The sequence below is a fragment of the Antennarius striatus genome, chromosome 5, assembly GCF_040054535.1.
Source record: "Antennarius striatus isolate MH-2024 chromosome 5, ASM4005453v1, whole genome shotgun sequence".
Lineage (NCBI taxonomy): Eukaryota > Metazoa > Chordata > Actinopteri > Lophiiformes > Antennariidae > Antennarius > Antennarius striatus.
This window is the reverse complement of record NC_090780.1, coordinates 5,690,001-5,714,268: the sequence shown is the minus strand read 5'-3', so window position 1 is coordinate 5,714,268 and position 24,268 is coordinate 5,690,001. Positions and strand designations below refer to the sequence as shown.

General features: G+C 41.0%; 1 protein-coding gene across 1 annotated transcript in view; it reads left to right on the top strand.

The window, feature by feature from the left end:
- The first annotated feature begins 2,653 nt into the window (after nucleotides 1–2,653).
- appl1 (adaptor protein, phosphotyrosine interaction, PH domain and leucine zipper containing 1) overlaps nucleotides 2,654–24,268 on the top strand; it is a 32,323-nt gene continuing 10,708 nt past the window's right edge. Inside the window, exons 1-13 of the mRNA XM_068314510.1 lie at nucleotides 2,654–2,814; nucleotides 3,625–3,723; nucleotides 3,854–3,913; nucleotides 4,316–4,387; nucleotides 8,769–8,856; nucleotides 9,030–9,071; nucleotides 15,621–15,679; nucleotides 16,595–16,741; nucleotides 17,665–17,747; nucleotides 17,935–18,096; nucleotides 18,960–19,148; nucleotides 24,011–24,053; nucleotides 24,140–24,196. Of these exons, the coding sequence (XP_068170611.1) occupies nucleotides 2,761–2,814; nucleotides 3,625–3,723; nucleotides 3,854–3,913; nucleotides 4,316–4,387; nucleotides 8,769–8,856; nucleotides 9,030–9,071; nucleotides 15,621–15,679; nucleotides 16,595–16,741; nucleotides 17,665–17,747; nucleotides 17,935–18,096; nucleotides 18,960–19,148; nucleotides 24,011–24,053; nucleotides 24,140–24,196 (1,155 nt within the window). The 5' untranslated portion in view covers nucleotides 2,654–2,760. The remainder of the gene's footprint in view (nucleotides 2,815–3,624; nucleotides 3,724–3,853; nucleotides 3,914–4,315; nucleotides 4,388–8,768; nucleotides 8,857–9,029; nucleotides 9,072–15,620; nucleotides 15,680–16,594; nucleotides 16,742–17,664; nucleotides 17,748–17,934; nucleotides 18,097–18,959; nucleotides 19,149–24,010; nucleotides 24,054–24,139; nucleotides 24,197–24,268) is intronic.

Genomic DNA, 24,268 nt, shown 5'->3' with positions numbered 1-24,268 from the left:
GAGTAGGAGTTATCTTGAAGGAGGAGTTTGATAGGAATGTCCTGGAGGTAAAAAGAGTGTCGGATAGAGTAATGAGTCTGAAGCTAGACAAAGAAGGTGTAATGTTCAATGTTGTTAGTGGGTATGCTCCACAGGTAGGATGTGAGCTGGAGGAAAAGTAGAAATTCTGGCTGGACTTTGATGAAGTGATGAAGAGCATACCTAGAAGTGAGAGAGTTGTCATTGGTGCAGACTTCAATGGACGTGTTGTGCAGGAAACAGAGGTGATGAGGAGGTGATGGGCATGTTTGGTATCCAGGAGAGGAATGCAGAAGGACAGATGGTAGTTGACTTTGCAAAAAGGATGGAAATGGCTGTAGTGAATACTTTCTTCCAGAAGAGGCAGGAACATAGGGTGATCTATAAGAGTGGTGGTAGGAGCACACAGGTAGACTACATCTTGTGTAGACGGTGTAATCTGAAGGATATCAGTGACTGCAAAGTAGTGGTAGGCGAGAGTGTAGCCAAACAGCATAGGACGGTGGTGTGCAGGATGACTCTGGTGGTGAGGAAGATGAAGAGGGCAAAGGCAGACTAGAAGACGAAATGGTGGAAGCTAAAAAAGGAAGAGTGTTGCATGACTTTTAGGAAGGAGTTAAGACAGGTTCTGGGAGGCCAGGAGGTGCTTCCAGATGACTGGAAAGCCACAGCTAATGTGATCAAGGAGACAGGTAGGGGAGTACTTGGTGTGTCATCTGGAAGGAAAGTGGATAAGGAGACCTGGTGGTGGAATGAGGAGCTACAGGAGTGTATACAGAGAAAGAGGTTAGCTAAGAAGAAGTGGGACACTGAGAGGACTGAGGAGAGTAGACAGGAGTACAGGGAGATGCAGCGTAAGGTGAAGAGGTAGCAAAGGCCAAACAAGAAGCTTATGATGACTTGTATGCTAGGTTGGACAGTAAGGAGGGAGAGACTGATCTATACAGGTTGGCAAGACAGAGAGACAGAGATGGGAAGGACGTGCAGCAGGTTAGTGTGATTAAGGAAAGGGATGGAAGTCTATTGACAGGTGCCAGTAGTGTGATGGAAAAATGACAAGAGTACTTTGAAGAGTTGATGAATGTGGAAAATGAGACAGAACAAAGACTAAGGGCAGAAGTGAGCATTTGTGAGCAGCAGTATGGTCATGCCAAAAAAGAGTACAACACATGCAGTATTTGCTTTGAGGATGTTGATAGAGAAGTACAGAGAAGGCCAAACAGAGTTGCATTGTGTTTTTGTAGATCTGGAGAAAGCTTATGACAGGGTGCCCAGAGAGGAACTGTGGTATTGTATGAGTGGCAGAAAAGTATGTTATAGCGGTGCAGGACATGTGCAGGACATGTATGAGGACTGTAAGACAGTGGTGAGGTTTGCTGTAGGTGTGACAGAGGAGTTCAAGGTGGAGGTGGGACTGCATCAGGGATCAGCTCTGAGCCCCTTCTTGTTCGCTATGGTGATGGACAGGCCAACAGACGAGGTTAGACAGGAATCTCCATGGACTATGATGTTTGTAGATGACATTGTGATCTGCAGTGAGAGCAGGGAACAGGTGGAGGAGAAGCTAGAGAGGTGGAGGTTTGTCCTGGAAAGGAGAGGAATGAAGGTTAGCCGCAGTAAGACAGAATACATGTGTGCGAATGAGAGGGACCCAAGTGGAAGAGTGAGGTTACAGGGAGAAGAGATCAAGAAGGTGGAGGATTTTAAGTACTTAGGATCAACAGTCCAGAGCAATGGAGAGTGTGGAAAAGAGGTGAAGAAGCGTGTACAGGCAGGATGAAACGGGTGGAGAAAAGTGTCAGGTGTGATGTGTGATAGAAGAGTTTCAGATAAAAAATGAAAGGAAAGGTGTACAAAACTGTGGTGTGTACAAAACGATGTTGTTTGGTCTAGAGCAGTGGTTCTTAACCTGAGTTCGATCGAACCCTAAGGGTTTGTGAGTCGGTCTCAGGGGTTCGGCGGAGACGGAGCCGAAGCCTATCTCGGCGGCATAGGGCGTGAGGTGGGGGACACTCCGGGCACGACGCCAGTGCACCGCGGAGCCACACACAAAGACATACAACCAGGCACACACACACACACACACACACACACACTCATTCCTACGGGCAATTTAAACGGCCAATCAACCTGAAGTGCATGCTTTTGGAGGTGGGAGGAAGCCGGAGAACCCGGAGAGAACCCACGCAGACACAGGGAGAGCATGCAAACTCCGAACTCTACATGTCATATGATCTACATATGACATGTAGATCAATTATATGATTGTGTAAGCATATTTTTGGCATATTTCAAAAGTCATAATGCAGCTATTTTTTTATAAGTGAGATTTAAAATGGGCTGGAGAGAACACATTTTGCAAAAGTTATGAAAAACTTCAGTAAAAGTTTTTCATAAAACTTTAAGTTTTTGAAAACAAAAACAATATATTACCAAAGTCAGTAACAAAGAAAGGTTTTCTTTGCCCACCGCCATTTTGGCAATGAATAGAACCGTTTTAAAGAAAAGGCGATCTTTGTCAGGGCCAACATGTCGCCTTTTGCCTTTAAATCGTAAATCACCAAAAATTAACAGGACATTTAACTCCTATCCAATAAAAATCATTTGGAAGGGCGGGACTTTTGGAACCGGGAGGAGCTAATTTGGGGTTGTTCTGAATACTGTTAGAATACAGTGACAGTTGATAAGTCAATTTGTAGTGCATTGTTGTCCGTCGTTTGGTATCAATAACCAGTTACAGCTATGCCCGGTATAGAGAAGTTGCCGATCGACGAGACGATGGAGGATAGTCCGCAGGTAACAGCTCTTTTTCTGTAGACTGACTTGGCATGCTAACGTTAGCCACGTCTGTGGGTAAGCTAACCGTCATTGTTGGTAGTGTTTTGACCAACGAACGGCCCTGTTAGCAATAGCTATCAGTCGGACAGTTCAAATACGATATGACAGTTGAGCTGTACGTATCTGCTGAAGGGGATTCCCGTTAGTGAGCAAAACAGAACGTCAAAGTTCACACAGATGTTGGTTTTTAAGGACAGCCATTCAAATATTTTTTTTTCCTGGATACTTCCGTAGCCACTTTGCTTGACTCCCAGAGTTTCTCTTCCTTCCGGTGGTAGCTGCTAATGTTTTGGTCTAGTAGTAGCTTCGCCCTGATCTTCTTTATTATCGATGATCAAAACACATCATTACAGAGATTCACAACCGCCCTCTACTTCGCTCTGAGCTCAAATACCCCGTGTTGATGCAGCAAATTCAGGGCAAAAACACCTGCATTTTGGGATCTGGCCAAATAATCTGTATGCCGAAATTCTTTATGGCAGTGAGCAGACGTAGTTTACATGCGTTGGATTAGTTCTATAGTAGGTAAATCGTGAAATGTTGTCCACTGTACTGTAAAAAATATTCCGAAAATGACAATGACGGGTGGGCTAGCTAACTTGTTAAATAACTCGTTTACGTAGATGAGCGTTGGCTTGTTTTTGACAGTTATACAAGGGATAATTTAGGGCAATACAGTTATCTTGCAATGGAATTTTTTACTTTGGTCAAATAATTAACTTAGACTGTATTTTCATTTTCAAGTTCTGTTCTGTGTTTTCTATGTAGACACGGTCTCTGCTGGGAGTGTTTGAGGAGGACACTGCAGCCATTTCCAGCTATTGTACACAGCTCTACCAGGCCATGAATAGGATCTATGATGCACAGGTACGTAATTATGAATGATCTACAGGTGTAGTGCCACTGGCAGGGAAATATTCATGAACACTGATTTGTTGCAGTTGAATGGAAGGTGTACCATCTTCTGCTCAGTACTGTCTTCTTCTTCCTCTTTAAGAATGAGCTGAGTGCTGCAACACACCTGACCTCTAGATTGCTGAAAGAATACGACAAACAGGTAGGACTGGAGCTTCAAACCTCAAGAAACATCCCCAACCCCAAGCCTACAGCTTTGTGACAATAGTGATAGCCCATAGCCTTGCCACGGTAGACGGTACATAGTATTAGTCAGAGTTAATATGTATAAGAAGAACTACTGGCAACATAAAAACCACAACTTTATCACACTAGAGCAACCTGCAGCCTCAATACACCAGTAATTTTATGTACTTTGCAATATAACTCGGGGTTCAAAAATACTAACTACAGTTATTTCACAGTAACCACAGCTTTCTGTGATTAATCTGACTTCATACTGTAATTCAAGAGTCTTTTAGGCATATTTGCTGCTTTAGCATAAACATCATCCTCACAAGAAACATTTCTATCTATTTGTTCATATTAATCCTGTTGTACACAGCGTTTTCCTCTGGGCGGTGATGACGAGGTGATGAGCTCCACCCTGCAGCAGTTTGCAGAAGTTATTGATGAGGTGAGCAAGAATACAAAAATCCAACAGATTAATTTTCTCACTGGTGGAAATACAATATATTGGCCATTCTACTGAATTGGTGCAATGTTCAGAGTTGAAAACACATTTTCAAAAGTTGTGGGTTTTTTTTCAAAAACCTTGTCCATACATTTTGCCATGATTGCACAGTACAAATCTAGAAAAGGGGCAGTCAAATTTCATATATTAATGCCTTGCCTGTTATTGAAATGTTTTTCCAGTTCTGAAATGTGTCACTACCGTAACACAGCAACACACTGCAATAAAAACTATTATATTAATCCAGTGCTTCTCAATTATTTTCTGTCACGCCCCCCCAGCAAGAAGAAAAAAATTTGCGCCTCTCCACTCTCCGCTACAAATATTATAAAATTAGACTACAAATATTATAATTTGTCTATAACATTGTTATAAGTAAACCTTTGCATAACATTGTATCCTTATTAAGATTAAATAAAACAAAAAAGAAAAGCAGATATATAGTTCGACTTATAACAAAGAATAATTTTATTAACATTATTTTTTAATCTATAGCAGAAAAGATTGTAAGTGCATCAATTTGCCTGAACTAAAAAACTAAATATATCTTTGTTTAAACAAAAATTTTTTTGACCAACTTATTGCACCATTTGATACTGAAAAATAAAATTAAATAAAATCGATAAATAATAACATTCAAATTCAGTTCAGCAACATTAACTGAGGAGCACAACATATAAAGCACTTTAACATACAAAACAGAAACGAACATAACAATTTGTGCTGATTTATTCTCGTGTGCCTTGGCAGTGTTCGGGAGGTTAACTGATACCTCCTGCTTTAAGTTCACACTCCAAAATTTACACGGGTCTTGAACTGTCGACCCCCCGGTCCCCAGTCTAAGACTCAGTGGGCTGTGCTACTGCCGACCCCGATCAGCATTATATTCATGTTTATTATATCATACACTATTTAGCGCTCTGAGATTCTTGAGAATGAAATGTGATTTACAAATCAATATATTATTGTTAATAATACTAATAATAATATAAATAATAATAATAATATTAATTCAAACTCAATTCAAAAAAACCTTCATTAGTCCCCAAGGGGCAATTGAAGGCACATAATGTAGAATTGATGCACAAAAAAGAAAAGCAGAGTGCAAAAAGCAAAGTGCAAAAACCAGCCTGAAACAGAAAGCCAACACTAACACTGAAATATACAATAAACAGATATGTGCAATATAAAAACGTATGTGCAATGCTGTACTACATAAAGACATCAAGACTCATCATATTGTGGCATCATGGTGTGTGTAAGTATGAAGGATGTAAAAGTGCAAACTTACAGTGTAAACACAAAAAGTGTAAACAAACAATAAACATAAATAATATTTAAATAATAACAGATACACTGCTTATGTTAAATAATAACTCAAAACCTAGTTAATTCAAAACCTAGTTAATTTAAAACGTAGTTAGTTCAAAAATTTGTTTAAAACCTAGGGTCCTATTATGAAAATCACACATTTTCAGGTCTTTACATATACATAGTGGTCTTCCCTAACCGACCACCTCCTAGAATCTGGTAAATAAAAGCTTCCTACATCAATAGATATTTGGAGTTTTATGAATTCATGGCCCACACCGAATCAATACAATTGGATTTTGCTAGAATGGCCATTTGTTACGTCACAAATGACACTCTGTGATTGGACAGAGGGATTGACGATATTGATTGGTTGACATTCCCAAGGGTGTGGCAATCCCCGAGGGGGGAGTTCGTTCAGGCTACGGTAGCATTGTGGGGTAATGTCCACAATGTATGTAGCTCAGAGCTACATACTGAAAGTTCCTCCCAAACTGTTGAACTAAGTTAGCTTTTGGCTTTGCTGTGTGTGTGTGTGGTGTGTGTGTGTGTGTGTGTGTGTGTGTGTGTGTGTGTGTGTGTGTGTGTGTGTGTGTGTGTGTGTGTGTGTGTGTGTGTGTGTGTGTGTGTGTGTGTGTGTGTGTGACCAGCGATGTTGTTTGGTCTAGAGACAGTGTCACTGAGGTAAAGACAGGAGACAGAGCTGGAGGTAGCAGAGATGAAGATGCCGAGGTTCTCTCTGGGAGTGACCAGGATAGGATCCGGAATGAGTACATCAGAGGGACAGCACATGTTAGTGGCTTTAAAGATAAAGTCAGAGAGGCCAGACCGAGTTGCTTTGGACGTGTCCAGAGGAGAGATAGTGAATATATTGGTAGAAGGATTCTGAGTTTTGAACTGCGAGGCAGGAGGCCTAGAGGAAGACCAAAGATGAGGTTTATGGATGTAGTGAAAGAGGACATGAACGTAGTTGGTGTGAGAGAAGAGGATGCAGAAGACAGGGTTAGATGGAGGCAATCAATTTGCTGTGGCGACCCCTGAAGGGAATGGCCGAAAGGAAAAGAAGACTATGTTTTAGTATAATGTAACAATAATGATAAGACATTGCCTTAAATATATGTAACATTACATATTCTCACTACCATAATGATTTTGTCACACCCATAATGTTACCAATTGTTACGGTTGTGAGTGTTACGGTTGTGACATTTTTAGATAATTCCTAGCATAAGTCAAACAGACTTACAAGTAAATGGTTAGAAACAGATGTTTGAATAGCTGTACACACAACAAAACATAATATTTTGATATGAGTCCTTAAAGGTGTACTGACTTGAAGATAATTTGTGTATGGTTGGGAAGTATTAATGTAACAGTGATTTTTCAGACTTTGGAACACATTTACTAAAAAAATGATGAGAGATAATGACTCACCATGGAGCTGTAAGGGACAGGGATGTTGTCTCACTTCTTGGCCAGAAATTCTGATGTGTGGTTAAAACCACGCTCCACCCACGTGGTAAAACAGTGTTACGGTTGTGACATAAAGCATGGGACAGCATTTTTTGAAGCATGTTTTGTAAAACTGCAAAGTGAAGCAAACTATTTTACATTCTGTTTAAAATAAACCAAATATATATTTTAAAATTTACCATTGGAAAAAATGAAAAAAAGTGTTATTTTCAGGGATTTAAATTTAAGGGTTTGAGATGGGACAACTACATTCCAATACAAAGTAGCTAGGAAGGTAGCATAAATGATGATTTTGTATATATAAGTTTAATTGCTATCTATTTACAGTATTGTATTTAACTAGATCATAACATAATCTTAATGAATATTGAGAGTCTGAATTCTTATTTTTTTTCTTTAGTTTTTTTTATTATTGTGAGACAGCAATTTGCACAAATTCGTAGAATGACTCATATAGGCATTCCATGTCTGATTTTATATAACATCTCAAGTGATTTACTGTTAATGTATATGAACACTTAGCAGTAAATCAGTGTGACCACAGAAGATAAGTAAAAACACCTTACTCATCTTCTGTGATCACATTGAAGTCTTTAACCCTTTACCTACTGAGGCTAAAAATGGATATTTGTACATATGTTGTTATTGTTGCTATAAAATGATCAGGAAATGCCCTAAAACTGATGGCTTTGGTCCCTTTTCCACGGAAATAGTCAGCAGCAGTTTTTTAATTTTTTTTATTGTTCAAGAAGTTTTGTTAAAAATGTGAACTTATACGTGTTTAGAATAATCAGCAATTTTTTGGGTGATAGGACTCAGGGTATGCAAAAAACAATGCAAAATATAACTACCTAAATGCATGGGCAAATAAGTAAAAGAAGCTTCCAGTCTGTTCTCCTAAACAAAGAGGAACGGCTGTTTGATTATTCTTTATGGTCTTCCCAACATCGATATAAAACACAGACACAGACACACACACACACACACACACACACACACACACACACACACACACACACAGCCACAGCCACAAAAAAATAAACCTATTTAATATTTGTTTTTAGAAAGACATCACTCCTTTGCTCATTCTTATTACTCTCTGGCTTTCCTGTCTTTTTCACCCTCATCTTCCGTCAAAGCTGAAGTTTCGCCTGTACCAGTTCGCCATGCATTGACAAAGAGCACAGATTTTCAGCTCCCTATCATTGTTGGAATTTTTGAGTTTGAGCAAAATTTCAAGGAGCTATGGTATTGAGAAGTTGTGTAATGATCTTGCAATACATCCGGTGTATTGTCACAGATACTTTTTTCACACAGTTGTGACAAAACCATAATGAGCCATATATCTAGACATACCCACAATTGCCAACTTTCCATCAATGTTGGAATTTTTCTAATTGGTCAAACTTTGACGGAGTTACCTATGGTAATAAGACTGCAAACATATAAAACACAGAGTGAGCGCCAGGGCCACAGGTAATGGGTCAACCTGATTGAAGAAAATTATTTTTCTTAGGCTCTCCTCTTTCTCTCTCTCTAGTTGAGTTCCTGTCATGCTGTCTTGTCCACACAGCTGGCAGATGCCATGATGTTTCCAATCACTCAGTTTAAAGAGAGAGACCTGAAGGGTAGGACACACATTGTCTAACTGTACTACACATAAAATGGTGGGGTCTGTTTCTATTTGTCATATTATCATCCAGCTAATAACACATGCAGTACATGTTGTAAGTCACAGTTATAAATGTAATTATGTAAACAGAGACAACAAACATCTCTTGATATTCTTTTTGCTCTGCAGAGATCCTCACTCTGAAAGAAGTCTTCCAAATATCCAGTGATGGTAGGTTAACTGTTTAATAATTTAATATTGATTCATTATATATGTAGGGAGCTAGTCAAGAGTGACTGGGGCACTATGGAGATGATGAAGCCCTAAAATATACCATTTATGGGGAAAAAACTATTGTCTACCAAATTTTTTCACGAGTTGATACAATAAATACCAAGTGCATGTATACAATATTTGGTATTGAACTGTTGTGAGAAGTGACGTATGACGCCCACATGACCACTGAGTGCGGAAGCTGCTGCAGATTTTAAGCTTTTTTGACCAAACGGATGATGCTACACACATAAAATTTATTTTTTCTTCTATTTGTCATAATGATGAATAACATATATGTCACTTAAAATTAGCTTTACTGTCCCTTTAAAGCATTAGGAGTGGATAAATACCCCTGCTACGAACCAGATATACAATGGGGAAAACAAGTATTTAATGCATTGCCAATTTTGCAGGTTCTCCCACTGACAAAACGTGGAAGTCTGTAATTTTTATCATAGGGGCTGTGAGTGAAGGAATGTTAAAAAAAAAATCCATAAAGTCACATTGTATGGTTTCTAAGTAATTAAATTGCATTTTATTGCATGGCATACATATTTGATACATTACAATAACAGAACTTAATATTTGGTACAGAAACCTTCGTTTGCAGTTACAGAGATCAGATATTTCCTGTAGTTCTTGACCAGGTTTGCACTCACTGGCAGCAGGGATTTCGGCCCACTCCTTTATACAGATCTTCTCAAGATTCTTAAGTTTTTGGGGCTGTTGCTGGGCAACACAGACCTTCAGCTCCGCTCCAAAGATTTCTATTGGGCTCAAGTCTGGAGACTGGCTCGGCCACTCCAGTACCTTGAGATGCATCTTACGGAGCCACTCTTTAGATGACCTAGCTCTCTGTTTTGGGTCGTTGTCATACAGGAAGACCCAGCCATGACCCATCTTCAATGCTCTTGGGGCCATGTATCTCAAGACCTTGAGATACATGCCCCAACCATCTTTCCCTCAATATAGTTCAGTCATCCTGTCCTCTTTGTATGAAATCATTCCAAAAGACTGATGTTCCCACCCCCATGCTTCACGGTTGGGATGGTGTTCTTGGGCTTGTACTTACCCTTCTTTTTCCTCCAAACATGGGGAGTGGAGTTTAGACCAAAGAGATTGGTTTTTGTCTCATCAGACTACATGACCTCCCATTTTTCTGCTTGATCATCCAGATGGTCATTGGCAAACTTCTGACAGGCCTGTTCACATCCTGAGAAAGTGATGCTTGTGTGTGCTGCAGAATTTTAATCCATGATGGCGTGGTGTTACTTTTTTTTTGTCTGCATGTATTCTCATAGTTTAACACCACAAAAAGGGTCAACTTTTTATGAGATCAATGCATGTTTTAGTCTTGCAGCAAAATCTGTTTTTTAAAAATTATTGCATGCGTCCATCCTCGTCCCTGGTAACTTTTGTCAATCTTTATGAGAGTTTACTATTGTGAGCCAGAGGGGGAAGTGCTGCACCTGTGAGTTAAGGGTCAAACGGAAGGAGAGAGGGAGAGAAAACACAAACAGGGTAGTGGTCAGACAGACGGTGCTGCTAGAGTGGAAGAGACTTGAGCTGTTTCATGATCTTTCACGACCTTTTGAGGGGCGACAGTGGCTCAGTGGTAGAGCAGCGGAGCGGTAAAGCAGGTCGTCCAAAGATCGGCGGTTCGATTCCCGCTACCGCCCAGCCGCCTGGAGCATGCGCTGACAGTGGGAGGTGTCAGCTCACCTCCAGAGCACTGCAGAGGCGCCCTTGAGAGAGGCGCCCTTGAGCAGGGCGCCGTCCCCCTTTATAAAAAGTTGCTCATTTGGGGCGCACCATGTAGTAGCTGCCTGCCACTCTACCTCCCATTGCATGCCTACAAGCCCTGTTGTGTGTGTTAGTGTGCATTACAGGGGCCTGTACATACTAACATATACTGTACATGTATATGCATGTGTTTATTCAAACTAGTGTGTGCTCTTAATTTCCCTTCGGGGATTACTAAAGTATACTAAATAATTATTTTTAAAAAAAATTCAAATTAAATCCAATATCTTAATACTCAGTAGTATAAAACACCAGAGTAGTGGAAGTCCTGACAGTATAGAATAGGCCACCAGAGGAAAATGGTGCAGAAGGAAGACGGAGGGCACGAGATTATAATGTCTGAAGAGAGACTCATCATGTTCTGATAGGACCCAAAGGTTCCCACACATGGGGCATCAGCAGCGGCATAATCCGGGCCGTAGGCCCCACCCATCGCTGCCCCCACCCCAAGCCAGGTTAGGGCCACACACCCACACCCGGCAACTACAAAACGGTAGACTGGAGCACCCCCTCCGCAAATACACTATGTTCAGGAACATTTCAGATGTGTAAGAATGGAGGCATAAGTTGACAGACAAGTGAAAGCTATAGATTTATATACAGTGCGCCGTCGTTACTTGCGGTTATATAGTTCCAAGAACCATACGCAAATAGCGAATTCTGCGATATAGTGAGAAACTATTTTATTATAATGTAATCGTTTATGAACCCTCCCCATAGTGATATTAAACCACCTTCTATCTGTATTACCCTTTCCCACATTCTTATTAACTGTTAAAAGCACTTTTGTATCTTACGAAAGTGCATTGTGTTCCGAGACTCACAGAACGTAGCGCACTTCCGGATGCCATCAGCCAATAAAATGCTCGTACAGTATCACGTGACTACCTACCAAAGATCAACGATGAAGTGAAGTCGCCAGTGTTGATGCACGAATGCGTGATGGCGCACTGTATTTATATTCATATCTAATAAATGATACCATTTTTGTGTAAACATTGCCAGTTTTGTTTTTTTCAAGTAGCAGATGTTTTCTCAAGTAAAATGTGATAAATGAGGAGATTCTGCCAATGGTTGATGTTTAGGGCTCTTTTATATTTCCAATTAACCAAAACGGTTTTCTTGGCAATAGGAGCGCCAAGAGTGTAGGACTAAGAGTAGGGACGTTGAATGCTGGAGCTATGACAGGAAAAGGTAAAGAGTTGGTAGACATGATGCAGAGGAGGAAGGTAGACATACTGTGTGTGCAGGAGACCAGGTGGAAAGGTAGCAAGGCTCGAACTTTAGGAGCATGGTTCAAGTTGTTCTATCATGGTGTAGATAGGAAGAGAAATGGAGTAGGAGTTATCTTGAAGGAGGAGTTTGTTAGGAATGTCCTGGAGGTAAAAAGAGTGTCAGATAGAGTGATGAGTCTGAAGCTAGAAATAGAAGGTGTGATGTTCAATGTTGTTAGTGGGTATGCTCCACAGGTAGGATGTGAGCTGGAGGAGAAGGAGAAATTCTGGTCGGACTTTGATGAAGTGATGCAGAGCATGCCTAGAAGTGAGAGAGTTGTCATTGGAGCAGACTTCAATGGACATGTTGGTGCAGAAAACAGAGGTGATGAGGAGGTGATGGGCAGGTTTGGTATCCAGGAGAGGAATGCAGAAGGACAGATGGTAGTTGACTTTGCAAAAAGGATGGAAATGGCTGTAGTGAATACTTTCTTCCAGAAGAGGCAGGAACATAGAGTGACCTATAACAGTGGTGGTAGGAGCACACAGGTAGACTACATCTTGTGTAGACGGTGTAATCTGAAAGAGATCAGTGACTGCAAAGTAGTGGTAGGTGAGAGTGTAGCCAAACAGCATAGGATGGTGGTGTGTAGGATGACTCTGGTGGTGAGGAAGATCAAGAGGGCAAAGGCAGAGCAGAAGACAAAATGGTGGAAGCTGAAAAAGGAAGAGTGTTACATGACTTTTAGGAAGGAGTTAAGACAGGCTCTGGGTGGTCAGGAGATGCTTCCACATGACTGGACAACTACAGCTAATGTGATCAGGGAGACCGGTAAGAGAGTACTTGGTGTGTCATCTGGAAGGAAAGTAGATAAGGAGACTTGGTGGTGGAATGAGGAGGTACAGGAGTGTATACAGAGAAAGAGGTTAGCCAAGAGGAAGTGGGACACTGAGAGGACTGAGGAGAGTAGACAGGAGTACAGGGAGATGCAGCGTAAGGTGAAGGTAGAGCTAGCAAAGGCCAAACAAGAAGCTTATGATTACTTGTATGCTAGGTTGGACAGGGAGGGAGAGACTGATCTATACAGGTTGGCAAGACAGAGAGATAGAGATGGGAAGGACGTGCAGCAGGTTAGGGTGATTAAGGATAGGGATGGAAGTCTATTGACAGGTGCCAGTAGTGTGATGGGAAGATGGAAAGAGTACTTTGAAGAGTTGATGAATGTGGAAAATGAGAGAGAACAAAGACTAGAAGAGGTGACTGTTGTGGACCAGGATGTAGCAAAGATTAGTCAGGATGAAGTGAGGAGGGCATTGAAGAGGATGAAGAGTGGAAAGGCAGTTGGTCCTGATGATATACCTGTAGAGGTATGGAAGTGTCTAGGAGAGGTGGCAGTAGAGTTTCTGACTGGGTTGTTCAACAGGATCTTGGATAGTGAGAAGATGCCTGAGGAATGGAGGAGAAGTGTGCTGGTGCCCATTTTTAAGAACAAGGGAGATGTGCAGAGTTGTGGCAACTACAGAGGAATAAAGCTGATGAGCCATACAATGGAGTTATGGGAGAGAGTAGTGGAAGCTAGACTAAGGGCAGAAGTGAACATTTGTGAGCAGCAGTATGGTTTCATGCCGAAACAGAGTACTACAGATGCAGTATTTGCTTTTAGGATGTTGATAGAGAAGTACAGAGAAGGCCAGAGGGAGCTGCATTGTGTTTTTGTAGATCTGGGGAAAGCTTATGACAGGGTACCCAGAGAGGAACTGTGGTATTGTATGAGGAAGTCTGGAGTGGCAGAGAAGTATGTTAGAGCAGTGCAGGACATGTATGAGGACTGTAAGACAGTGGTGAGGTGTGCTGTAGGTGTGACAGAGGAGTTCAAGGTGGAGGTGGGACTGCATCAGGGATCAGCTCTGAGCCCCTTCTTGTTCGCTATGGTGATGGACAGGCTGACAGACAAGGTTAGACAGGAATCTCCATGGACTATGATGTTTGCAGATGACATTGTGATCTGTAGTGAGAGCAGGGAACAGGTGGAGGAGAAGCTAGAGAGGTGGAGGTTTGTCCTGGAAAGGAGAGGAATGAAGGTTAGCCGCAGTAAGACAGAGTACATGTGTGTGAATGAGAGGGACCCAAGTGGAAGAGTGAGGTTACAGGGAGAAGAGATCAAGAAGGTGGAGGATTTTAAGTACTTAGGCTCAACAGTCCAGAGCAATGGAGAGTGTGGAAAAGAGGTGAAGAAGCGTGAACAGGCAGGATGGAACGGGTGGAGTTTAGTGTCAGGTGTGATGTGTGATAGAAGAGTTTCAGCTAAAGTGAAAGGAAAGGTGTACAAAACTGGTGAGACCAGCGATGTTGTTTGGTCTAGAGACAGTGTCACTGAGGAAAAGACAGGAGACAGAGCTGGAGGTAGTAGAGATGAAGATGCTGAGGTTCTCTTTGGGAGTGACCAGGAAGGATAGGGTCAGGAATAGCACTGAAGTCCAACAACATAACACCACTCGGGTTTAGATCAGGGAGGCCATTCCTCCCAATCACGCCCCTAGAGGTGTCTCCATTGTTACCGATGTGTGCACTGAAGTCCCCCAGGAGAACAATGGAGTGGTTAAGCAACTAAATATTAGTTTTTGATTCTCAGGAAAGGCAGCATGGTGGCGAGTGGATAGTGCTGCCGCCGTACAGCTAGGCGGTTCCGGGTTCGCGTCCTTTCGTGTGCGGAGTTTGCATGTTATTCCTGTGTCTGCGTGGGATCTCTCCGGGTTCTCTGGTTCCCTCCCACCTCCAAAAACGGGGGGCTTCAGGTTAATTGGCAGGTACCAAATTCACCGTAGACGTGAATCTGTGCACGTATGCTTGTCTACGTCTCTGTGTGGCCCCCCGGAGCACTGGCATCGTGCCCGGAGCGTCCCCCGCCTCAAAATAATTAGCTTATCTACTTTTCTTGCTTTGAAATAGAAGTGTCCCCAATGCATTTGTGTTCACTATTACATTTAATTGAAGAATTTTGAGATTTACTCACCTTTTAAGACACACTTTTATTAAGAGCATAAATGTATATACAGTACATACATATACACACACACATACAGTATATATACAGTATGTATATATGTGTGTGTATAATGTATATACACAGTATATATACCGTACGCGCATGTTATTGGCTGACAGCATCCAGAAGTGCGCTGCATTCCGAGATTCACGGAACACAGTTCACTTCCGTGAAACATAAAAGCGCTTTAAACAGTCTGTAAGAATTTGGGAAAAGGTAATACAGAGAGAAGGTGATTTAGTGTTAGTATGGGGAGGGTTCATAAAAGTTTAAATTACTGTAAATAATAAAATAGTTTGTCTCTATGTCGCGGAATTTTGTTTTTCACGGGTGGTCCTGGAACGCATTAACCGTGAGTAACGAGGGATTACTGTGTGTATTGACCTTTGTGTCAATTCACAGAAGCATCAAAATGTCTGCTTGCCTGTTTCTGTACACAGATCATGACTCAGCCATTAACAGATACAGTCGACTGTCCAAGAGGAAAGACAATAACAGGGTAAGAAATTAATTGACAATCTCTCCTAATATGAAATGTAAATGTAATAAACTTTATTAATCCCTGTAGGGAAGAACACACTGTTGGTTTGTTGCACATCATGCAAATACGGCATGTACAGGCCCATAACATAAAAACAAGGGGCCTGTAGGCATGCTGTAGGGGGGGAGGCAGAGTGTCTGGCAGCTCCTTTGTGGTATACCCTAATGACCACCTTTTAAAGGGGACGGTGCCTTGCTCAAGGATGCCTGGACAGTGCTCGGGAGGTGAGCTGACACCTCCCACTGTCAGCTCACACTCCAAGTTGACTGGGAGGGAGTCACCTGGAACCGCGAATCCTGCAATCATCAGACAACCCGCTCTACCCACTGAGCCACTGCCACCCCTAATATTAGGTTCTGTCATTTTTTAGGTTCTTATAATTTAAAAATTTTTTTTTAAATTTTAAGTAACTGATCCCTGTAGGGAAATTATTAATCCACTCTAGCAGACATTGTTAGTTCGCATGCATATCTATAGTAGGTATAGGCCCGTAACACACTCAATGTTTTTATTTTTGTCTGTATGAACTTTCTCCAAGGAATCTTCATTTAAACATGAAGAACAGTTCCCACTGAGTCATAGGAGACACTTTTTATGTTAATCAGACCTGCTGCGCTCTGACGCAAATGCTGTAACTGGACTCCTTTGAGTACGGTTTTTCTCTACAGGTACTGCCACATTACATGTGATACTAAATAATTTTAAAAAATATAACATCTTGTTTCAACACATACCTGTGTGAGAGTCAAGCACTGGTCAGATGTACAGCTATAGCCAGTGACTGTTGTTTGGTGAAGTATGACCAAAACAATGTGATATTATCTAATTATATGATTATACCAGAACACTGAAACAATTTTTATGTGTTGGCAGTTGCGAGCTGAAGCTGTAGAGGATGTGTACACCTCCCGCAAAAAACAGCACCAGACCATGATGCACTACTTTTGTTCACTTAACACACTTCAGTACAAAAAGAAGACAGCTTTGCTGGAGCCACTGCTTGGCTACATGCAGGCCCAGGTATGTGCATGCACGCACACACACGCACTCTTTCAGGCTGTGATTATTTTCTCTAGAAACAGATATTTAAACAGTTGTACACATAACAAAACATAATATTTTGATTTGAGTCCTTAAAGATGTGCTGACTTGTAGATAATTTGTGTACGGTTGTGACACATATTAATGTAACAGTGATTTTTCAGACTTTGGAACACATTTGCTTAAAAATGATGAGAGATAATGGTTTACAATACAGCCACAAGGGACAGGGATGCTGGCCAAAAACTTCATATGTGTGGGTAAAACCAGGCTCTACCCACGTGGCTCTACCCACGTGGTAAAACAACTTGTGTTACGGTTGTCACATAAAAGTGACAAGCATGTTTTGTCATTTTAAAAAAAAACTGCCAAGTGAATCTAAATATTTTACATTCTATTTAAAATAAACCAAACGTATTTTAAAGTATCCCATTGGAAAAAAATGAAAAAATCTTTTAAGTATTATTTTCAGTGATTGAAACTTAGGGGTTGGAGATTGGGGCAACTACTTCCCAATAGAAAGCACGTAGGAAGGTAGCATAAATGATGATTTTGTATATATTTATTTTAATTACCATCTAGTTACAGAATTGTGTTTAACTACGTTACAACATAATCTTAGTAAATATTGAAGTCTGAATTCTTAATTTTTTTCTTAAGTAGTTGTTTTTTTACTGTGGGATAGCAATTTTCACAAATTCGGAAGAATGACCCATATACATATATGTATGTGTATCTATAGATATAATATATGCAGTATACATACATGCTTATATGCAATGCTTATGTTGCCGTAATAATGGAAATTTGTCCACTATGGCACTAATAAAAGAATATTTTATCTTATGTTGTCTTATAACTTCTTTTATATTGTCTTATCTTTGTGTGTCTCTTCTGTGCAGATCAGTTTCTTCAAGCTGGGTTCAGAAAATCTTACCCAACAGTGGGAGGACTTCCTTATGACCATAGGAACCAGTGTCCAGAAGTAAGAACTCAGTCTCACGTCTTACTAAGTCTGGGAAAGATCTAAATAGTTGATTTTATTTCCATTAACTCATTTACTTTTGGACAATGTGTGTGTGTGTGTGTGTGTGTGTGTGTGTGTGTGTGTGTGTGTGTGTGCGTGTGCGTGTGCGTGCGTGCGTGCATGCTTGTGACACTCTTCGTGCAAGTGTGCGTCGGGAGATGGAGGAAGAGGTTGGACAGATGCAGCAGACCATCCAGGATTTGGAGAGGTCATGTGACTCGCTGTATGCACCATGTGACCCTGATCCTGCCCACTCCCCTGTTTGTCGCAACCTGACAAGGAAACAGGGCTACCTATACATCCGAAAGTAGGACACACATATTTTAACATTTAAAAACAAAAGTTTCTGGTCCACATTAATAAAATCATTCTGAAGATATAGGTAGTTCCTGCCTTTGCATTTCAGCACACACTGTTGTTTCTCTGTTATTCTGCCAATCGATGGTGCCAGAGTTCACTTTTTATTCTAAAACAGTGAACAGTAAGTATTTGACATGGAAAAACAACACATTTCAATTGATGATCATTTGAATCAGTGGTTACAGCACTTAATGCAAAATAAGATTTGGGAACATGGAGACATGAATAAAAAAAATGTTAAAACAATTAGACAATATTATAAAGTTAAATATTTAGAAGAGAAAATAAAGACAGTATTTGCCATTGCATCACATACAGCCTCATTCCCTACTGTATTCTCTGAAACAGATAAAGAAGATGGTGACTTTGACAACATAAAAATAAGCGTAACTCCATCCAGTGTATACAGAGTAATAATCTATTAGAAAAAACATGATTTCGTACTTTTTAAGATGAAATCTTCTTGAGCCACTCAAAGCTGAAACACATAAACAGGTTCAGAGTACATTAATTACTGCTGTAATAACTAATAAAATGAACTAAGAAAACTATGTAAAAGGTACTTGACTAAAAACAATATGAAATTATTTTTATTGAATGCAAAATTGTTATTATAAAGTATGGTGTTTTTATGTTCTGTAAGGATTTTGTGAATATGGTTTTGAAAATCTTTAAATTTAGTGTCTTGAAAAATATCTTTCATTCATGTCAATATCGTAACATCGTTGGTATTGGGTATTAAAGTCTGAAAATATCTGGATTTACTGGCATCACCAATGAAAGAGTGAATTTGACTCTCTTGTTTTCCAGTAAGACGGGGCTGGTGTCATCATCTTGGGAGCGACAGTACTTTTTTACACAGGGAGGTAATCTGATGCAGCAGGGTCGTGGTGAAGTTGCTGGCGGGCTGGTCACAGACCTTGACAATTGTTCTGTCATGGCGGTTGACTGCGATGACCGGCGGTTCTGCTTCCAGGTCACTTCCTTTGATGGGAAGAAGTAAGAAGGCTCCTGATTCTAACATTTGATTTCACAAACATTTCATCTTCTCCTTATTTTTGAGTTTTCCAGGGTAGTATTAATAAACTTGTCCCCATAAATTTTTATTAGTGATAACATAAGGTTCTGAAATTTTGTAAGCTAGTTTTTATTTATGGTCAGACAAGAGGTAAAGAGGTAATTTCAGATAGCTCTGAACTTGCTGTAATCAGTTCACACTTTGTGTTTTAATTTGTCTCCACAATCCAGGGGCGTAGCCATATTTTCAAATATGAAGAGAGATTGTTCTGGAGAAAGATGATTACCTACTGTTCCTGTTGAGAACATCAATTGAAACAGCTCATTTTTTCCAAACATTCTCCAAATTGTACACTCAAGTTTGCTCTAAATCTACAGTAGATGGGCTGGAGCAGCCCATCTATACATTCTGAAGTGGTTTGGATAAATATACTACCATACCAAAAGAATTAGCTTTCCTACATTTATCCACATGTCAACTTATGTGTCCACACTATGTAGGTATAACAGCTTCAACTCCTTTTGGAAGGCTTTCCCCAAGGTTAGGCGTCTGTTTATGGGAATTTTTTACCATTTTGTGAGCCAGGTTTTTTTCATCCAAAATCCGAGTCTGACCTCACAAATGTCCCTTTGAAAAGAATGTTCTACCCAAAGGTGTTCGGTTTGGTTGAGGCCAGGACTGTTCAACACCAAACATGCTCATACATGTCTTTACGGACCTCGCTTTTTGCACTGGTGTGCAGTAATTTTGGAACAGGACAGGGTCATCTCCAAACTGTTCCCACAAAGCTGGGAGCTTAAAATGGTCATAGATCCAAACTCCAAAAACACAACCAATTGATCAAGTTTTGCTTATAAAGCACTTAAACACAGCAACAGACATTTCGAAGTACAGTGATTTCTTGTTACTCGCAGTTAATGCGTACCAGGAACCACCCGCAAAAATTAAATTCAGTGATATCACAACAATTAATTTTATCATTTACAGCAGTTTAAATGTTTATGAACCCTCCCCATACCGATATTAAACCACCTTATATCTGTACTACCTTTTCCCACATTCATATAGACTGTTTAAAGCACTTTTGTGTCTCACGGAAGTTCGCTGTGTGAGTTCGCTGTGTGAGACTCACGGAACGTAGCGCACTTCCGGACGCTGTCAGCCAATAGAATTTGCGTACAATATCACGATGAGGCGAAGCCACGCGTGTTGGTACTCGATTGAGCAAGGGATTACTGCACTTTTACTGACAGACAAACCCAACAGAACCCTCCAAAGCAAGTGTAAGAGACAGTGGCAGGGAAAATCTCCCTCATTGAGGAAGAAAGTACAGGCTGGACTCGGACTCTGGAGGGCGGCCATCCGCTTTGACCAGTTGGGTGGAAAAGAAATACATTTGGGATAGGGACTGGGAAAGGGAGTGAGAGAGAGGGAGAGATTTGATTTTTATTTTTAAAGTCCCTTTTATTCATTGTCAATATTACAAGAAAACAAAAACCAAGAGAGGTTCACGTGAACAGGAACTCACACTTCATAAACACATTATATGAAATGTATGAGCAAAATATACGTGAATTAAACCAAACACAGAGATTTGATTTTTAAAATTATTTTTCTTCATGACGACCAAATTACAAGATAATCACATTGACACAATATTTTTGTGGACAACTAATCATTGTCCGCAATCATCTTTTATACCTTTGTCTAAACAGGAACTCACATTTCAAAAAACAAACCATATGAAATGTGGGAACATAACCAAAAAATATGTGAATTAGATTAACCACTGAATGAACACAAGTCCTTCATTCAACACAGAACATAAGAGAGAGAGAGGGAGAGACTTTGATTTGATTTGATTTTAAAATCACATTCATAAAAGCCCAATTACAAGATAATCATGTTGACACAAAATTCAAGAGATTTTTTTTAGGAGCTTTCTTTAACAATTCCTCGTCTATCACAACATCATCTCCTTCCTCCTTCTCCACCTGAGACGTCATCCTGGCAGATGTCCCGCTGGCCTCCTCAGCCTGTACCAAATCACTCTGTCCATCCTTTTTGCTTTTATCGGTGTCCTGTGTGTTATTCTGTGTCCCTTGGTTGGTGGCCAGCGACTGTTTAACCTTAGTGCTGTCAACCGTGACCTCTGGGTTGATGGCCGGCGATTCAGCTAGGGATGGACATAGAACCTCACAAGGCTGCGATTGTGAAATCAGGACTGCAGTACTGGAAGCCACCGGAGGGATTGCGGCCCCCGGCTGTTTAACATTTGCGTTGTCATCTGTATCCTGCCTGTTATTCTGCGGCTCCAAGTCGGCAGCCGGTGACCCAGTTCGGAATAGAGTCAGAAACCCACAAGGCCGCGGCCTGAGAGCCCGGGCCGCGGCACCGGAGGCCGCCACAGCCGCTTAAAAGCTACAACCACTGGCTCCGCGGCAACCACTGCAGCCGACTGCCTAGCAGCCTGACCCCACCCCCCGCAGTCGCAATGGCCTGTCTCATGGCAGCCGACAGTCAGTGCTCATCCTCTCTTCGGACAGTGACGCATGAGATGTTCCTCCCACCCGCATTGGAACCATTTTGTGCCCTCACTGGTAACATGCCTGAGTGGTATTGCCGACCGAGAACCAATTTATAGAACTCAGGAGCCGACCATGTCGCGACAGCTCCCTCTCCAGGGCGTTGTCGCTGAGGTACGGTGGTGTGTTTGATATGATGACCGTTTTAATCGGGTTAGCCAGAGACAGATTTTTGAATTTTAAAATTATCAGAGAGAGGGAGAGGCAGATAGACCAGATTCATTCTCTGTCTGAAGTTGAGTGTTAGGAGTTCCGCTGAAGTGGAAACGGGAATGCTAGGCTGCATTCACTGACTCCTGGGTTGCTTGTCCCCCATCATCTAGTTGGTTATATCAAAAACACTATCACAGCAGCAGGAATGAATGCGTGGTGGCACCGGAGGAAGGAAGTAGGAACCCAGCCAGTGGATAGATGAGGGGTTATATTGGTGGCAGTAGAAGAACAGGTCCACAGTGGATGGACAGATGAGGGGTGAACCTGAGAAACTACTGTATAATCCCACCTCCACTAAACTTCACAAGTTGGCACAGTGCAGTCAGACAAATACCATTCTCCTGGCAGCTGTGAAACACAAACTAATTCATCCGATTGCCAGGTGGAGGAGTGTGATTTGTTACTCCACAGAACACATCTTCTCTGTTCTAAAATTCAGTGATGGCATGCTTTGCACCACTGCATCCAAAGCTTTCCATTGTGCTCAGTGATGGCCATTGATGCAGGAAGCTCTCTACACACTTTTCTTGAAAGTTGACATGAAGTTTGAAGGTTTGTGGCTATTGACTATGCAGAAAGTTGGCAGCCTCCGTACACCATGCACTGTAGGATCTGCTTACCCTACTTTGTAATCTTGCATGGCCTGTGACTTTGTGGCTGAGTTGCTGTTGTTCCAAAATGGTTTTCACTTTGTTATAGTAGTACTAACAGTGGATTGTGGAATATTAAGTAACAAGGAATTTTCACCTTTGCGCTTATTATACAGGTAGTCCTATCACTGTACCATGCTAGAAATCACCTGGATTCATTAATTTATATATAAGTAGAAATAAGGTCTTTTGGAATAGCTGTGAAAAATTTATCTCAACTCGACTAATCTCATCCTATCTCATTTATTCTTTTCCTATTGATACTTGTGTCTATAAGTATCGGCAGTAGCTCAGTCAGTAGAGCGGGTCGTCCAATGATCCAAGATCGGCAGTTTGATTTCCGCTCCCGTCCATTCACTCTTATAGTGTGAGCTGGCAGTGGGAGGTGCCAGCTCACCTCCTGAGCACTGCTGATGTGCCCTTGGGCAAGGTACCGTCCTCTCCTCAACCTGCTCATTTGGGCCGCACCAAAGATGGAGCAACCCGTCACTCAACCTCACTGTATTTACTGCATGCCTACTGGCCCCTTGTGTGTGCTTGGTTGTTTAGGGGCGTGTACAAAAAAAAACATATACAGTATGCACTAACCACAAGTAAAAACATAATAATTTCCCTAACGGGATCCTTAAAGTCTTATTCTTCCTTCTTCTTTCTTCTTCTTGCCAATGAAGCTCAAATGCTCACCACACTCATCAAATGTTATAGTACTCACAGTCTCTTGTGTTGTAGGATTGGTTGTGAGACACTGTCTGCAAGATACCATCTAGAATACTATAAAAATGAAGCTAAAAAATGCATATACAATGCAGCTCCGACCTTGTTTTTCACCTACAACTATGAATAGGTGTTTTTTCCTTGGGATTTTGTCTGATGAACTTCAAAATCTAGTCAGTAATATCACAAGATACAAGTGATATTAAAGATTATCAAAGATTTCTTTTTAGATTTCTGCAATTGCAAAAAAATGGAAGTTGTTAAACCAGTGGTTACCTATTTTTGCTGGCAAGGAAATTATGAGTTGAGTAACAAACAGATGAGTTAATGAGTAATCCAGATGAGGATGATGCTGGCAGTGTAAAAGCCCTAAGCAGCACTAGGTACAATGGACTGGAAAAATTAGCATGCCTTTCCTTCCAATTTTTTTTGTTTTGAACGGGATTTTTTATTATAAAATAACATTTACCAGCACCTTAATTCTTATTTTTTGTCTTTTATGTTATCTATTATTCTTATATAAGTTGTTCATCTTTTGTTTTGTTTTTATTCTGTAAATTGTGTTACTTTGGGCCTCATTTTTAAAAAAACTTTCATCAGCTATTTATACAGCATCGTAAGTAATATTGAAATTGGAAAGAACTTCATAAAGTTTGAATTTTTGTCTCTGTCCTCTGTCAGAGTTGTCATTCTGCAGTCAGAGAACAGGAAGCACTGTGAGGAGGTAAAGTAGTTTGATGTCACCTAACATGTTCTGTGTTGACTGTCAGTCATTCTGTTTTTTTCCTCACTCTATGATCTCTCCACCAGTGGATCTCGACCATCAACAACATCTCAAAAAGGATCTACCTGAGTGAAAATGCAGAGGTCAGTGTCCCACAACCCCTATTATGTGCAACTTCATTTTGAACTATGGCACACAATGACCGAGTTACCTTT